Genomic DNA, 18,130 nt, shown 5'->3' on the forward strand with positions numbered 1-18,130 from the left:
ATCAAGAGTCCATAACCCGGGTTATGGACTCTTGCTTTCATCTACTAACATAAATAGAACTAAAGAGGAGGCAATGCCATATTAGCACACGAAAAGGTACGAAAGCCCTCATCAGATTTTCAACTAGCTTTGTCTTTTCGTGTGCTAATATGTTTCCCTCCGACTAAGTCTCTATTTAAAGAGGAGGCATTGTATAGTCGTAATTTGTCCCTGACCTATGTGTTCAGAAGGGACATGTTTTGTCTCCTCATTTGTTGGCGCTAATCCTCGGGAAAGTGTCAGGAATGCTGCTCCCCATTGATGTTTTAATTCTGTTTTAGTCATCGCTTCACCTTCACCCTGTTTCTGACCTCTTCTATTGGATTCTGTTTTGTTTCACATGTGTTGGGTGAGGTTGCCATCTACTATTGTATGCTTTTGCTTCAGCTCAATCAATTGCTGTGCTGACATTTTTCCCTTAGGACTGTGGGAATGCCCTATTAAAAATTTAATAAATAATAATAATAATAATAATAATAATAATAATAATGATGATGAGAAGGGAACGAAAACGTTCGGTTACAAAATTAATTGGCTTACTTGACTGTGTGGATTGCGTCGATGCAGTGCTGACACTTTTTTTCCAAATCGGATGCGCCTCTAGCTCTACTGTCTAACTTTTTTCCTAGAACAACCTCGAAGTAGAAGAAAAGAGAAGAAAAATTCGCACCTGGATGCCGCCAAAAATGGAAAGCACCCCAAAAGATACTTCGCAATATACTACTTGATATCCTTTTTTTAACTTCCTCTCCTATTGTGCTAACAACTTGAGAGATAAGTAAAAGTGGGTGTCAATGGAAGAGAGCGTGTAGGCTCTACTCTGAACTTGAGAGATATTACCGGTACATTTTTCTTTTGTTTCCAGAACTTTCCACACTGAAAGGTGGCTGGATAGTCTCTTTCTTCTCTTTCTCTGTCTTTCTCTCTTTTCCCTTTTTTTTTTATCTATGCTTCGCTAAATTTATCACCGAGTTGTAATGGTTACCACCCTTGTGCTCTTATCCATAATAAAGGTTCTGATTGTTTGTACTTCATTTGAAGAGAATGCTCGAAAACTGGTTCATGAATTTCGGAGTCCTTTGATGATGGTGACGGTGATGAATAGCTTGAGATGTGTAGTGTTTCTGTCCCTGATAAGCTTCCTGTTGCCAAGGAAGTTATTTAAAAAAAGTGTGTGATCGAGTGTATCATTCTGGAGAGTGATTATATTCTAGTGAAGCCTTTTGAATAGGGGGAAACGGCAGTGCCCTCATCACCAGATCTCACCATACCACCAGTGCAGTCCAGACCACACTGTAACTACAGTCTACCGTCTAGAGGCCAGGAGTCAGGACCCAGGCCAGGCATGGCAGGGAGCTACAATAAGTTCCCTTGATCCAAGGGCAAAGGGCGGTCACGCCAGTTATGGCAAACTCAAACTCGATGTCTACGATCTGATCGAGCTGAGTCTTTAGCTGCACCCAATAAGGACGAGAGGGACGCTCTTAGGAGGCCAGGTTCACCAGTTGCAACACAGAGTACAAAAGCCCCAGGGGCCATTATTATTCTTGGTTGCAAGGCCTCAGCATTTTCTGTGACTCACTGAGGTTGGTAGCGTTAGAATCCAAGGACACCCGATTAGGACTCACGACGCTTCGAAGCCATACACACTTCCGAGTTAGAGGAGTAAGACCTGGTTTGAACTTAGGAATCTCCTCAGTTGTTGTTGGTTCCTCGAAGAAGACGCTTTGTCTGCGAAAAGGTAGGTGAAGGCCCGATGATTACTGCCAGCGCCTGCCCTTAGTTGTCATTCGCTACATAAAGTAAACGTTGTCCAGTTGACTGCTGATCTTGTGATCTTGTCCCGTGAACTGCGTCTGGCTGTTCCCTACTGAGGAAAGAGGGTAAGACTCATTTTGTCAGATGTACCATCTTTGGGCGAAGGGGCCGCCTGTAAGGGCACGTTGCATTGGTCAATCTAGATTCATGTCAGGCTCACTGCATTGTTAGTAATAGCAGCTCCCAACGAAGCTGCACCGGTACTAGTGGGTCCTGGTCGCTCAGTACAGTAGAATGGAGTCTAGCGAACAGTGGAAGTTCCGATTCATAACCCTGTATGGTAACTTGTCCATGCCTCACTCCCAAGGCTGCAACCATGGTGACTTGCCCATGTCAAGACTGCAACCATGGTAACTTGCCCATGCCTCACTCCCAAGACTGCAACAGACAGCACACTAGTAGTAGTAGTACAGTCAAATCTGTCGTATGCGACCGCCCCTTGGTGCAAGAAAAAGCAGTCTCTTACAGCAGATGGTTCTTACGGCAGATGTATGGTAAATCCGGCATACCGGGCATGCATATATGCTTCCATGTACTCAAATCAACGAGAATAATGTGATTTTAATATCATTTATTTGATATTCAATAAAATATAGGGGTGCACAAACCCAAGAATAGTGCACATGCCAGGGCTAATCTTGAGAGCTACAGCGCAGCCTCAGTACAGGCCAGGGCCAGTCGATCGCACTTGCAAGACAGCGCATTTTCACACCTTGCAGTTGACAGCGCACTAGCACTGGCAAGTACAGTTTCGCACCTGACTGAGCCTGGGTCGCGGTCGCTTGCAGCAGATTTGAAGGCAGCCATCGTGCATGAAATCGCGGTCGCTGGTCGCGCACAGCAGATGGTCGCTCTGGACAGATCAGTTTGTATGTGAAACCGTCGGTGCACGGAAAATCGGTCGCTAACGGTAGATGGTCGCCTACAGCAGAGGTTGCTAACGGCAGATTTGCCTGTAGTAGCAAATTCACGGAAGAAAAGCTCACAATGTGCGGCAAAATTGCGGGGAATTTAGGAGTTTTTGAAAAACTTTTGAACATTTAGACGAAACATTCTGAATTAGTGATACAATCCATTCATAAAAAGATGAACTAATATTATTACTTCTAGCTTTTGGCTATAAAAATAGGTCAGGTTTTCAGGGTTTTAGACATTTTTAAAACCCTTAAATATCCTGCAGTAAGGAGTTCTCCAGATGAGGTGAACATTTGAATTTCTTTGCTGCTGAAAGTGCTAATGGCCACTCAGCGAGTACATGTAAGCTGGCGTTGCAGGTCGGATCATTTAGTTAAATTTTAAACCCATTGCGTATTGCTATTAAGGACTGCACTACAGTTGCGCTTGCTGAAATCCGACCCAAAGTGCAAAGCCGACGCCCTGGACCAGTTTCGATTACTCACTGTACTAGAACAGTGTGTACGTACAGTCACATCCGTACCTCTTCCAGGGCCTCACGGGCCGTGCAAGTAGAGGACGACAAGTATGCCGCACTTTGGCTTGGATTTCATTGGGCACAACTGTAATTGTGTATTTCATTTATTCATACAATTAGACTTTATTTCAGACTTTGTTTGAAGGATACTCCAAAAGTAAATGGATACTTATCAAGGGAGTTTCCTGGAAGGGTGGATGAGATGAAACGGAAGTGAAACGGTGTCAAGGGAAAGACTAAGCAGAAACACTGCTCAAGAAGAACTACAGGTAAAACAACAGAATACATTACAATATTTGAGTGCATTGGACCTAGGCCTGCAGGGTTCAGCCCACTTCGGTGGGATCATCCTCGGAGATGGTCCTGCGGTAGTGTGTGGGGTGTGTGTTTTTGTACAAAGTACGTCGCTGCGGGATTGGGGTATTTCTGATTTCGTGTCCTCTGGTGCTACTCCGCTCTGTGTTGTTTTCTCGCCTTTTCCAGACGAAAAAATGGCTTCTAGTGGATTCAGCATGCAAGTGCCGGCACTTGTCCTGCTTGGACTGGTTGCCATGACAGTGATGCCAGAGTGTCAAGCTCTTACGCGGGGAGATTTTCAAGGTATGATCGTGCGCAGCTGCATGCTGTAGAAACCTGCTGCGGATAGTCCCCCCCCCCCCCCCCACCCCATGCACACGCACACACGCACCCGTGCAAACACACCCACACCCACACATACACACACACACACACACACGCACACACATGCGCAAACAAACACACACACACACATGCCCACACATACATGCCCACACACACACACATGCCCACACACACACACACATGCCCTCCCCCCCCCCCCCCCCCCCACACACACACACACATGCCCCACACACATACAGTACACACGCCAACATTGGCCCACACACGCACTTTGACTACTGTCGAGTGACAAAGAACTGGGGGGGAGGGGGGGGACAAAGAACTGGGGGGGGGGGAGGGGGGGGGGGCAGCGCCGTAAATAAGAATTGCATATTGCCATTCTTATTATGTACAGTTGTGGCAAGTGAAGTCCGACGCTTGGCATAAGGGACTGCACCATGCAGTCTGCAGCGCCTGCAGCCAAAACGGTCCGTGAGGTCCGCCACCAGGTCGGCCCAAACGGCTCTCATTGCAGCTGGGACAGAGCCCAGAAATGTGTGTGCCCCCGTCGCGAAGGCGGACTGCCAAAAATCGTGCGAGCTGCGCATCGTTCTAATCATTGACCGCGGCACAAAGATTGAAATGCTCGAGGTGCTCCAACCAATCGACTTGGCCCGTATAAGCCTCCGGCATAATGGAAGGCTTTGCGTTTGGAGCAACTCGTGCTCCCCCAGCAGCATTAGGTGCAGCAGTGACATTGGCACCAGCCACGGGGCGGTTTTGAGCTATCTTAGTTTGCAAGTTGTTTGCAAGTTGCGGATGCTATAAAGAACGAGAGGCAAGCAAGGCTTGAAGGAGAGGCTGTTTTAAGCTTCTTAGGCAGACCCGAAGGTGGAATGATTTCCTAACCCCACATCGGTCTCTTTTATCCCTGGGCTGCTGATGTGTCAGCGCCATTTCGCATTCGGCATTGCGGCGCGGCCTGCGCATAGCCTGCGCACGCAATCTAAATACGGACTGTCGCCAGTCACTGTATCAGTAGTACACTGCGCAATGTTGCGCTCCTAAGTGACCATACTGGCCCCCGGGTACCGCTCAGGTGTGAAGAGTCACACCTTGTTCGCTTTCCGTAGAAAACTAGCCTGAAAACGTTCCTGCCGGCCCCACTATGGCCAGGCTACGCTGTTCTAGTCTAACTATGAGCACAACTTATAGTCTGACCTCTCCCGTTCCTGACTCAAGAGTGCAGGGTGGTACGCAACATGCTGGGGTGCGTCCCCGTTTGACTACCTTGTACATGCAGTCCTTGGAGCTAGTTCATACCACTAGTCCAATATCAACCCTCATGCTTTGACACACAAAAACACAAGTTTGTTCAAGTTCGCCTCTAGGGCCATCTTTCAGAAGTTGTTTAGTTCAACATCTCGGCTTCGGCCGAGGCCAGGCTGGCGGCGTCTACGGCTGCCGCATCGGTGGCTGCTGTCAGGCGCTCCCTCTTGACCCTGGCGGCATCCCGGGCTGCAGCAGCGGCATTTGCACGAGGCGTTGCCGGTGTTGAAGGTCTTGGCCTCTTCGGTGGAGGCCCCTCTTCAATGGCGGAAGCAAACTTCTTCAGCGCGGTGAGTACCGATGTCAGCCCACCGGCCAGAGCCCGTAGCTTCTGGGCATGCGTATGCCTGTTCAAGGCTTCGAGCGCTGCGGCACCCGTCTGCAAGGCCACAAGCAAGTCCTGTTGGTGACTTGCGTGCCGTGGGAGTGGTCGAGCCGAGGGTGGGCCACGCTTTTGCTGATTGTCTGCCATTCTCGATTCTGTTCAAGAAAAGGACACACATAAGATGTTTTAGCATTATCGCTTGATCCTGGTCACAGCACCAAATGTCATGGCTGGTGATCCATCTAGTGGCACCAGGCAGTCAACCAATATAGTCGACTCAAGCAGATAAGTAGCTCACCTGTTCTTCGGCTCACACAAGGCAGTCGAGGGTTGAAGGAGAGCGATCAAAAGATACTTTATTCCATTGAAGGATTTCAGACAAGTATAATTTGCGATATAATAATAGGGTAGTGGATATATGGAAGAGTATTCCGGGGAACTCGCTCACCCAAGTGAAATAAAAGCAAATTGGGTTCTGAGGCGTCTTCGTGCGCCTGTCTTCGTACGCATGAACTGCCTTCGGCTGACGGGCAGCCTGGAGGATGCCGCCTTCGTACGCTTGAGCTGCCTTCGTACGCATCGCCTTCATCTGCCATGCCCGTAGGCCCTTCCCTCTTCCCTCTTCGTCTCCCCGTAGGGTGCCTGACGGCCAAGCCATGTCCTCTCCCAAAAAGGATACGGAGTCCGCACTACAAGAAGCACTGCAGGACTCTTTCCGAGAAGAGAAGAGGTGCCATTCTTGCTCGACTAACAAGGGTAAGTTATCAGCTCCCTTGCAGGACTAAGCGTGGCCCCCTCAAGCTCAATAGTGTAGTGCGTACAATGCTGACGACTTGTACGGAAGGTGTGGCCGATGTACGACCACACTTTGCGGGTCTAGGCCACGCGTAGTAAGCCATGACTGCTCTCAACTAGCGAAAGTGCCAAATCCTTCGCAGGGCTAATCATGGTTCTTACAGAACTCTAGAAGTTTCTCGGAGCCCAGCTTTTGGCTGCTGAACTCAATGCGTGGTCGCTTTCACGACGAGTCGAATTCGGGTCATGACATACCGTAAAGTCTTGTATAAAAGCCGCGGCTTCTATGACTTTCTTGGTGAAAATTTGCAGGCTTCTATATGAGACAGGCTTCTATACAAGACAGGTATTTCTATGTATGTCAACACTAAAACCAGGCTTATGTGTGATTTGATGGGCCCAAAATTGCGGCTTCTATTCGAGGGCGGCTTCTATTCAAGTGCGGCTTTTATACAAGACTTTACGGTATGCACAGTTGAGTCACCGTTTATACACTGGTATCAAGAGTAGATAAATAAGAGTGTGCAACTCCGGGATGGGTTGGCCGGCGGCGGATTTTTTTGTTGACGTAATCTTTTCGACGATGCACGCGCTGCGAGTCTTTTGGAAAGTTTTGCCTCGTGCACTTGGCCGGGCTTTACATTACAAAGTCGGTGCCCAGCACGTGCTCTCACACTGCTCTGGGGCAAAATGCGCGTTCTTCTGAAAAAAAAGGTGACGTCAACAAAAAATTCCGCCACAGGCGGGGGGGGGGGGTATCTGCAGATTGTGCAGAAGAGATCCGGAGTTGCACACTCTTGTTTATCTACTCTTGGTGATATGCTGTGCTTGGTGAAATTCTAGCCTGGCCGTTCTTCGGCGCCCGATATGCAGTACTTGCCCCCCCCCCCCCCACACACACACACACATAACTCAATGTAGAGTATGCACACAATGTGCTGTTGGTGTTGGCGTCTAGCAGGGAGTAGTAAAATACCGGTATTTTACTACTCCCTGCCGTCTAGTCCCGCGAGCACACAGTCATCCTAGCAGTAATACCGGGTTTTTACTGCACACTAGCAGGGAGTAGTAAAATACCGGTAGTTTACTACTCCCTGGCGTCTAGTCCTGCGAGCACACAGTTACCCTATCAGCTCGCTCTCCTTCAAACTTTTTTTTGGCGATGTTTGCGCCCGGCGAAGATGTGACGAAAACAAAATAATCCTCGGCCTGGCGTGATTGACGTGAAGTAGGCGGGCATAGTTGGATGGTATAACAGCATGATCGAGAAACAGAGGATATCAGGTTCAAGTCCTGCTTGAAAGCGGAAGGATTATTTTTCAGTCGTGCTGTGACTATCCCTTGGCGGATAATGCTCGAAAAGATGGCAGATTCTGCTCGAAAAGCAGTGAAATCGGCAGAACCATACAAACCTTATGGCCGGCAGTTCCTCGAATTCAGCTCCATTTCTTTATCCACATACCAAACATGCATGAAACTTACCAGAAAAAGTACCGAATTCTGCCAATTTTTCTGCCGGCATTATCCGCCAAGGCCTAGCTGTGACCCACAGTTAATTTATTGACCCATTGCGCATTGCCAAACATGGAATGTATGAGTAATGCTTGTGAGTACGCTGGGATTACAATGTAGTAATGCACGGTTCAAAACCCCAGACGACCATGCCCAGGTGGCTGTGAAGGATGTTTACGGTACAAATTACATCATTGCTCGATGGGTCCAAGGAACTCGTGGCCTGGCACGAGGGAAACATGGATGCAGCGAATGGGATTCTCGGCCTTTTGACCAATAATTGTGGTGGGTCTGATCTAGTCACCTCCCACCGCTTTTAGGAGCTGCATCTGCACCTTGATCCTAGAGGGTGGTGGCGTTCGTGCGGATGCGGAGAACTCGGCCTCCAGCCAAGTCTCCCGCGAACCGTGATTTTTCGTTTTGCTTTTTTTGTCGACATGATTGGATATGGATGCGCGAGTGATTCTATTGTCCTCTTCATATATTTTGGTTCCTTCCGCAGAGTTCAGATGCCCAGTTGATCGATTTCTTGCGACTGCCGAGCATCGAACGATTAGCAGCGCCAGGTCGATTTGTACTGCCCAGAAGATGGAGCTCCTCTCATCTGCCCTTCACGCTAGATACCAGAGAGTTCGTCCAGCTTGTTTTCTGGTGAGTATCTTAGCAGTGTGTGTGTTGTGTGTTGTGTGTCTGCCTTCTTACACTTTACGACATCCTCAATATCAGGGGCGTCGGACGCCCTACGGTCACTGCGATATTGACCGTGCCACTCTTTGTCCCTGGTACCCTGTGAATTAATATAGGGCACCCGATTTGGGCTCTAATTTTCGAAAAACATTTCTGAGGAGACACCCCAACCCCACGAGTAAATTGTCCGCTTCAGGTGGCTGACCATACCACCCTGAAATACCTTCCGACGCCGCTGCAACCCCATCATCACCGTGCGCTCTTAGCCGAACCAATGCACGCCCGAAGCATAATAAACACACCAGCACGGCAAGGACACGTCCGTTGACAGATAATGTTTACGCCTCTCCCGTTGACAAGAAATTCTCTCTCTCTCTCGATCTATTTTAACTGCTCCCTCTACATAAAGTTGTCATGTCATTCTTCTTCCAGGAGATCCCGTCGACAGGCCTAAAGCTTTTGGGAAATCCCTAAATATAATAAAATACAAAAAATTGTTACGCCTATGTTGCTGTGCTGGTCTGTCAATGCATCATCGTTCGAGTGCTCTGACTACAGTCCGTTTCAAAAAGATTTGCAATCCTGGCGATCGCCCGCGGAGTTTGGCGTCTTACCGTATGAGCACTCGAGCGCTGCCTGGAAAAACTGACTGTGAACTCGAAGAAATATTCCGCGCGAAAGCAGGAAAAATGACAACTCACTCACGTAACCGTCGTTGATACAGTCATGTACGTCTGGTTTACAACAAGCGAGTTCTTCCTTGTATCGATAATGGAGTCAGAGAGGACATGTCGAAACGAAATTGTTGTAAATGTTGACGAGCGGCATGTGTCCCAATTCGTTTTGTGACCAAATAGTTTCTTTGAACTGCGATGCAATTTACTCACCGTGTGACGAAAACGACATCGACACGGACTCATTCCCAAGGCCATGACTTGGCAAAGCTATCCATGTGACTTCGACGACATTTTGAGAAAAGCAGACACTTGTGAACGCTGATAGAAGACGGCGTTGACTGCTAAATTCAAATAAATTGGCGATCTTGAAACTAAAATAAATCTCAAAAAGCTACAGCGCGATGACTTCCATATTCACTCACACCATTGCAGTGTTGTGGGTGTGTTCACATGGCGTGAGCCAGTCAAGTGTCAGTCAGCTCGGCAGGAAGCGCGAGCTTCAACAACAAGTCGTTTGGTGCAGCCATCTTCTTTGTCTTGTACCAGCTAGCTTGATCACCAAAACAATGAAAAAAAAGTTTGACTTGAGGATAGGTTGGGATTTGAACTCACAACTTCATGGTCAGCAGACAGCATTCATAACCACAAGGCCAAAAAGGTAGGGATAAACCGTGAGTTTTGATTAAAAAAATCGATACTGGCTTCCTGGGCAAATTGTAAACCATGGGAAAAGGCCGGAAACCTGGCCGAAATTGCATCTCCTTAACGGCTGGTCCAATTGTTCCGAAACCTTCACAGAACAATCTGCCGTGTCCTAACAAGCCATTCTATGTACTTTGTTGTCCAAATTTCCCTTATCTTCATACTTTTAAGAACCAAACCTGATTGTAAATCTTTTTGAAACAGACTATAGACTGCATGCTTCCACATGCAGGGCAGGTCACTTTGATGCTAAACACAAAGATCGCTCAACCCAAGCACATGCAGGGCAGGTCACTTTGATGCTAAACACAAAGATCGCTCAACCCAAGCTAAGGCGAGGGAGATGTACTTCAAAATGTTTTAGGTGACTTGCTTCTCTGGATTTTTCATATTTAATTTTTTCATTTCTCTGGATAATTTTTGAAGGGAAAGTTACACCTAAAATCAAATTTTCACCAGCTGAAGTCTTCGGGGTGCTGAGTCGAATGGTCGTGGTCCGAGGAAGCTGAGCCGCTCCATTCCTCCTTTATTCCCAATCGAACTGGCGCACTTTGATCGAAATTGGGTGACTGCGCCTTACTAGATGGGGATTTGTATGCAAAATGTCACTAAAAGCGCCATTTCGTTCTCATAAAAGCACAGATGATTGCGATTTGCCCATATGTTGTAGTCTTTTGGACGCTGAGTCGACTGGTTTTGGTCCGAGAATGCTGTGAGCAGCGTTCCTCCTTTATTCCCAATCAAACATGGTTGAACCAGCGGTCACGTGCTCCTGCGTACACCAGTCACCTGGTCACCGTGCCTAGCCTAGCGCCTGCAAGGTACAACTTATAGCCTGTTTGACCTTTTTTGGGTATGCTCCTGACACTCGAGTTGAACTCGAGTTGAACATTGGTGTGAAAGTTGTCGCCTGCTGGCGCGGTGACCAGGTGACTTTGGCACGCAGGAGCACGTGACCGCTTGTTCAATCATGTTCGATTGGGAATAAAGGAGGAACGTTGCATCGCAGCTTTCTCGGACCAAAACCAGTCGACTCAGCGTCCAAAAGACTACCACATATGGGCCAATCGCGGTCATCCGTGCTTTTATAAGAACAAAATGGCGCTTTTTAGTGACATTTTGCATACAAATCCCCATCTAGTAGGGCACAGTCACCCAGTTTCGGTGGAAGTGCGCGACTTCGATTGGGAATAAAGGAGGAACGGAGCGTCTCAGCTTCCTCGGACCAAGACCATTCGACTCAGCACCCCGAAGACTACAACTGGTGAAAAATTGATTTTAGGCTTAACTTCCCCTTTTTAAAGGCATGTTCGATTGGTTGGATCTGGATCCAGATCAATCGGATCCACTCGATATATGCACATTCTTTTCAACGAATCCAGATCCAGATGCAACGGATTTGGATCCGGTCAACCCTACGCTGTGAGCATGGTTGGCCGGATCCACCGGATTCTTTTTTGCCAAAAACGTACTCTGTACGTGATACGTGTACAAATGGCGGGAATAAACGCGATAATGCAGAAATCGTTGCTTTCTCTCACGGAAACCCTAAAAAATCACTGAGATTTCAGAGTCGACCAGAGGCAGCGTTTGATTGGAACTGGGTGGATCCAAAAGATCCAATCAATCGATCTAGATCCGGATCCAACCAATCGAACATGCCCTAAGTGACGTATGTCTCTGGGTTTTTTTCTGGATAATTTAAGCGACTTATTTTTCTGAATAAATCTAATTGAGTGCTGCCGTGTTCTTGATCTCCCTCCGCTCAACTGCATACAGAACGCTATTAAGCAGGCCTCTGGCAGTGATAGGATACTCTTGTTAGACGGAATGGAGAATGGAGAATCAGCTAACGCCGCCGGTTTTGTGTGCGTAGGAGGTCAGTAGTTTTAAGACTGGCAATGTTGGTAGCAATCAAACACCACGTGACACGCGTTTACGACTCCCTGATTTTGTCAAAGTTTGGTTTCACTTCTTTTTTCGTCTGCTTCGAGTCCGCACTAAGTAGTCGGATCAGACCCAAATTGGGTCAAAATGGACAAAATGCATTTTGACCCCAAAATGCAAAAAAATGTAAACGCATAATCTGGAAAGGCCTAGCTCTGGTGGGTTGCTGCTACGGTGAAATTCTGGGTTTGCATCATTTTCGTGATGTAGTGCGTACGAGCAGGGTTCCAGCAGGTCTCTTTCTGCACAACTGCAGCTCAGTTGTACGCACTACGCCACTTCCTGCTTCGGATCCGTACCAAATATCATGGAATTATGGAATTTCGCCGTGACAGATACCAATGCGGAAAAAGCCAGAAGCTGCGCACTCCGGGTTTCATGTACTTTTGCTAGAACTGCTATCTCAAATTGGCTAGTTATCGGAGTCTGCCATACTATATTTTTTGGAAATCATCGGAGTAACTGCCGTATTTAGAATTCATCGGAGTCACTGTCGTATTCGGAATTCATCAGAGTCACTGCCGTATTTGGAATTCATCGGCGTCACTGCCGTATTTGGAATTCATTGGAGTCACTGCCGTATTTGGAATTTTTGCGTTATGTTTGACTGCTTTGTATTGTTATTCTGCCGTCTTTCCCGTACGTCCAGGCATTGGCTCGGAGTCTGGCAGCTGTGATAGCACGGATGACTGCATGAGAGGGTATGCGTGCATCCATGGTAACTGCGCAGGTGAGTGACATTGTCATGGCAACAGTACCAACAGGGCAAGTGACTTTGTCACAGCAACAGTACAAACAGGGCGAGTGACATTGTCATAGCAACGGTACAAACAGGCGGGTGACATTGTCATAGCAACAGTACGAACAGGCGGGTGACAAAAAAAGGATTACAGTAGTAGTTGTAGTAGAATTTATTATTTTGATAAGGAAGGCCCTACAGACGCTGCCGTCTTCACAGTCAACTTCGCGTATACCGACACTCGGTGGGGTATCAGAAAAGTGTCCTTATTCACGAAGTGTGCTTATACTGTGAAAGCAGAAATTTTCGGTGGTGTAATGTTTTCGATATTCTCCAAAATCGGCGGTTCGGTAGATGGAAATTTTCGGTAAAACCCGTTTTCCAGGTAGGTGTACTAGTACTACAGTCCATTTCAAAACTATAGACGCGTACCTAGGCAAAAACCGTTATGCCAGCATCTATACCACATAAAATCTGTGATCACTTTGTGCATAAATTTTTCCAAATTGGGCGTCTGTTATCCAATCCTTTAGAAACTATATGAGAGTAATTGTGGAGCGATCCTGAGCAATATTCCGAAAACTATTCTCAAAAAGTTCCAGCCAGATTTGAAATATTTCAAAAACCCTACGCGTCTATAGTTTTGAAATGCACTGTACATGTATACATTATCGGTTGTATCGAAATTTTCGGTGCGTTTTATTTTCGGTAAAAACTGTCGGCACCAAAGTTACCGAAAATAAAACACCACCGAAAATTTTTGCTTTTACAGTACCCGAAGTCTCATTACATGTATATGGTGGAAAAGGAGAAGGACAAAATGTTACGAGTTATGACTAACTGTCCACCAACGTAACCAGATCTTATACAGTCAGCGAGTGCGACAAAATGGCACAAAACTGACACGGACACAAAGTTTTGTGCCATTTTGTCGCACTCGCTGACTGTATAAGACCTGATTACGTTGGTGGACAGTTAGTCATAACTCGTAACATTTTGACCTTCTCCTTTTTCACCATAATTTAATTGGCTCACCATCCGAGTTGAACATGTATGTATTGCACTTAGATGGGATTTTGCTCTGGGCATGGAAATATGTACTGTCGTTATTCGCGAATTGTCGTTTTGTCCGCAGACGTTATAACTTATTAGCAAAGTTGACTGTACCGTATATTAAAACTACCACGAGAGCGCCTCCATCTCGTCCTTTCGTGGTCGTGTTGTGGAGGTGGCCTGCTGTCCGTAGGTCATATGACACGAATCTTGTGTACATATTGCACGTTGTGCAATCAATCCGTTCCTTCGAGCGGACACGCGCTCCACATAAAAACCTGCCCAGTATGGACCTTAGTACACTAAGATCCCCACACCGTACACACTTCAAAAACCATCCTGGACGAAAAGTGGTATGACTATGGTCTCACTAGTCCTACCATGTACATGTAACAGTACGTATTTCTGTGTATTTTATTCGAATTCGCAAGTACACAGCTTAATTTTTACTCAATCTGCGGACAGCATGCTGTTTCGTTCTTTGTGAACTCATCAGCGCAGCACAGAGGAAATGAGGCCGAACCTGATAGCAATGGAAATAAAAATTTCCAATCAGGCCCGAACGTACCTTGCCAGAGTGCTCAAACTGACAAGTCAGTGAGCTCTGCGTAATGCAAACAGCAAAGGCACTACCCACATGAGCTTATTTTTTATATATTTTTCTTTTCTCTTATTATATCAGTGGGACCATTGTCATTAGGTTTAGGCCTGTTTTGGAACTCCACTCTAAATAAAGCCAAACAAACACATGACGCCCGGATGATTGTGTGTGTTTGAAGAATTTCTATCTGTACTGCCGGCTTGTAAATCACTGCCTTTCTGGCTTCCCGTATTCCTTACAGACATTGACGAATGCGCTGACGAACGCCGGTGCCCTACTGGGACTCACTGCCAAAATCACGTAGGTGGTTTCGGCTGCAGAGGTGAGTGAAAACAGAATGCTTGCTTCGGTGTGGCACTGGCTGTGAGGTCTGTACCAGTGTGTGGGTGTGTGTGGGAGGGGGGGGGGGGGATTTGTGTGGTTGTGGGGGGGGGCATGTGTGTGTGTGAGGGGGGGGGGGGGGGTGCATATGTATGTGCGTATGTGTAAGTTTGTGTGTGGGTGTGTGTGTGGGTGTGTGTGTGTATGTGTGTGTGGGGGTGTGTGTGGGTGTGTATGTGTGTGTGTGTGGGGGGGGGGGGTTGTGTGTGTGTGGGTGTGTGTGGGTGTGTGGGTGTGTGCTGGAGGTACTTTACTGGAGCCATGGTCTTGCATGCAAGCGCCTTGAGTACGGCTAGCTTCCATATAAGGCGGACTCGACGTCGTTGCATATAATTATCCTCTGTAGAGGTTGTGTGATGACATCCTCAGTTGAGATGCCGTGGCGAAGTCGTGGACTCACAGCGGCACAGCCGTGCAATTGCACTGGCATTCATATTGTATACTTGCAGTGCCCATTTGAAAATTACATGCACTCGTATACCTGAGTCCATTGGAAAATCCGCCATGGAATCAAGATAGAGATTCGCATGACATCTACCGTAAAGTGGCGGATAAAAGCCGGGCTTATAAGCATATAAGCCGCTTTCTGCATCAGGCTTTAATGCAAACCAGGCTTGTATGCAAACCATGCCTATAATTATGCATCACTGATATTTTCGCCAGGCTTGTATGCACATGATCTATCACTGACTACCGGTATAGCGGCAGTTTTACTATGCACCGTACATAGCGCATGCACTCTTGACCTACCCGATCCGCGCTTGCATAGAAGCCAGGCTTCTACGCGCGACAGGCTTATATGCATTTGACCTGTTTGATTTTCAGGCTTCTATCCGCGATGTGCTTGTATGCAAACCCGGCTTTTATCCGCGACTTTATGGTACATTATCTCTGGGAGGGGGAAGGGGAGCAGAGGGGAGGGGAGGAGAGGGAAGAGGAGGGGGGGAGGGGTGTAATATCCACACCAGTATTTTGAACATGCGGTGCATGCAGGTTTGTTGCGCGAACCAGGCGACGACAGCAAGCCTGTCGGGACACAAATAGACACCCATCTGCCGATGACATCATGCAACATCTGCTGGGATGACAGCTATACCATAGCTCAGTGGTTAGAGCGTCGCTGGCCTCGAGCGAACGTCCCTGGTTTGAGTCCTGGTGGTGAAAGCCAATTTTGTCTTCAGACTTTTCCCCTTTTCCTCAGCTATTAAATATTAGACATAGGAGTCACGAGAGAGCTTGGAAGCTCAGGGCCCTACGCTATGCTTTTTTGCCTTGATGACCTAGACAAAAAAAGCATAGGGATGTTATAAATTCTTTAAAAAAATCCTTTTTTTAAGACATAACCTGGGATTCGAACCCGCACTATCGCGCGCCCTGCATGCATCCCCGATACACTTCACATACATACTAATTCTTCCAAGTTGCTTCACGTTATGATCTTGCATTTGAAAGCCCTATTTGAATATGCATTGTGGCCAGCCGTCTTTGATGGTACGGTACGGTACGGGATAGGTACGGGACAGGTACAATCGAGGGTAATACGACACCGTCTACCGCCTTGATGACGGCAAAAAAAGCATAGGGATGTTAAAAAAATTCAGTTCTCCTATTTTTTTTTCAGACATATCCTGGGATTCGAACCCGCACTATCGCCCTACATGCATTCCCCCATACACTTCGCATTCATACCCATTCTTCCAAGTTGCTTCACGTGATGATCTCGTGTTTGAAAGCCCTATTTGAATAATGCGGCCAGCTGTACATGTATGTGGCCAGCTGTGTTTGATGGTACGGTACGGGACAGATACGGCATAGGGCCAGGCGTGACACAAACACACAAACAAACAAACACACAAATACCAAATTAAAGCTGTGTGGACCCTGGCTAGCGCCAGATGTTACTGAAGTAACGTCTTCTGCATAGTTACGGGAATTAATTTAATGTATTTATCACCCCCCACCACACACACACACACACATGGTTGTACTTTTAACCTGGTAGAATAATCAAAATACCCACCTTTCAGGGCATGAATGCTGGCAATACAAGAGAGGAAAAGATGTGAACGATTTCCTTAATACTCGATGTTCTTTTTTGGCAATACTAGTACTCTTTTGATTTCATTTTCTATGCTTTCACCCCCAGATAATTGCAAAAACTGTACCCGTCATGAAGAGTGCAAGAAACAGGGACATGGCTGGACCTGCTTCGGTAAGTTGTGATTAATGTGCAACGTCTTGCTGTATGGGAAAAGTGAATGACAACAGCAAAAAAGATGGGATTTGCGATCAACGAAGCCAAGAGTACATACCCCCCCCCCCCCCCCGAGAGTATGCAACTCGACTATGGGTGCTGTCCCGACAGAATTTCAAGTTGACGTCCTCTTTATGATGCAATTCGTACAGCACACGGATTGTAAGACGAATCAGGAACCTGTGGTGGACCAAAGCCCATCTGATCCTGTACAAATTATTGCAAAGAAAAACGTGCGCTGCGTTGACACCCGTACACATGTTGTAAATCACTAGTGCAAGGAGCATTGCATCATAAATAATGACTTCAACTTGAAATTCTGTCGGGACAGCAGACAGTATGTGGGAGTTGCACACTCTGGGGGGGGTTATACACTTTTGAAGACGCCAAATCACAACTGAGCCCCAGTCAACAGATAAAGTTCCTAGGAATCGAGCTCAACTCGATGATAAAGTTTTGTGAGTTTTTGTTTTACTTTATGGGGGAATTTAGAAAACCCCCGACACAAGCATAACACATAGTTCTTTGATTGGTTCACTGACCGGTTTCACTGTTTATCACACATCATCAGAGTGTCATGAAAAAGTAATCAAAGTAACACAATTTATACTGGAAAGGCGGTTACCCGCAAATGTAACTATAGTACAAGTGGGCCACCAAAAAGCGAGGGGCCCCAAGTGCGGGGGGTCCTATACTATGACTAAGGGGGGTGATTATATGTGCAGCTCCAGCCCGGGCTGGTCGACAGGCGGGCCAGCTCGCCTGTAACGGGATCTCGGGGTTGTACACAAATCCACACAAAACCTGTGGTGCGTTTACATGGCAAGCGGGCTGGCCCGGCGAGGCGGGATCCCGCCTCGAGGCACCCGGGATCCCGGCTAGGCGGGCCACAAAAAGCACATATAAACAGACCAGCCCGGGCCAGAGTTGTATTATTATGGTATCGACACTGCGTTCATACTACAAAATAGGTACTTTTACCTCTTGAGGGAAGTTATAAAGAGGATTCCCGATATTGTCTTGAAAATCTAGGAAGCTTTTTGTACAGCAACAAGAAGGACGTGCAATGAGCACTGTTTATTTGTCGACATGCATGATTTACATTAAAATGGAAGGGGAACTACTTGCGAAATACTTTGATATGGACAGCTAAAAATGTGAAAAACAGGAAAAAGAAACGAGGTGATACAACACACCAAACATGTGTCACAGCGCGAA

The 18,130-nt window shown here is 47.1% G+C and overlaps 1 protein-coding gene across 1 annotated transcript; it reads left to right on the top strand.

Moving 5' to 3' along the window:
• Window positions 1-1,422: 1,422 nt before the first annotated feature.
• Window positions 1,423-17,433, top strand: LOC135821664 (uncharacterized). The gene is made up of 9 exons (XM_065334663.1): window positions 1,423-1,780; window positions 1,857-1,922; window positions 3,773-3,889; window positions 8,374-8,522; window positions 11,717-11,816; window positions 12,534-12,614; window positions 14,519-14,599; window positions 16,805-16,870; window positions 17,405-17,433. The coding sequence occupies exons 3-9, from the start codon at window positions 3,781-3,783 to the stop codon at window positions 17,431-17,433; spliced, it is 615 nt and encodes a 204-aa protein (XP_065190735.1). The 5' UTR covers window positions 1,423-1,780; window positions 1,857-1,922; window positions 3,773-3,780.
• The last annotated feature ends 697 nt before the right edge of the window (window positions 17,434-18,130 follow it).

This window comes from Sycon ciliatum, chromosome 7 (assembly GCF_964019385.1).
Source record: "Sycon ciliatum chromosome 7, ocSycCili1.1, whole genome shotgun sequence".
Taxonomy (NCBI): Eukaryota; Metazoa; Porifera; class Calcarea; order Leucosolenida; family Sycettidae; genus Sycon; species Sycon ciliatum.

What these genes read in the sequence shown, in the direction of transcription:
- LOC135821664 (XM_065334663.1), top strand. Translation starts at nt 3,781, where the DNA reads ATGGCTTCTAGTGGATTCAGCATGCAAGTGCCGGCACTTGTCCTGCTT. An exon ending in CGGTTTTGTGTGCGTAGGAG is followed by an intron (nt 11,817 to 12,533) that starts GTCAGTAGTTTT and finishes CCGTACGTCCAG; the next exon opens with GCATTGGCTCGGAGTCTGGC. An exon ending in ACATGGCTGGACCTGCTTCG is followed by an intron (nt 16,871 to 17,404) that starts GTAAGTTGTGAT and finishes GGGGGAATTTAG; the next exon opens with AAAACCCCCGACACAAGCAT.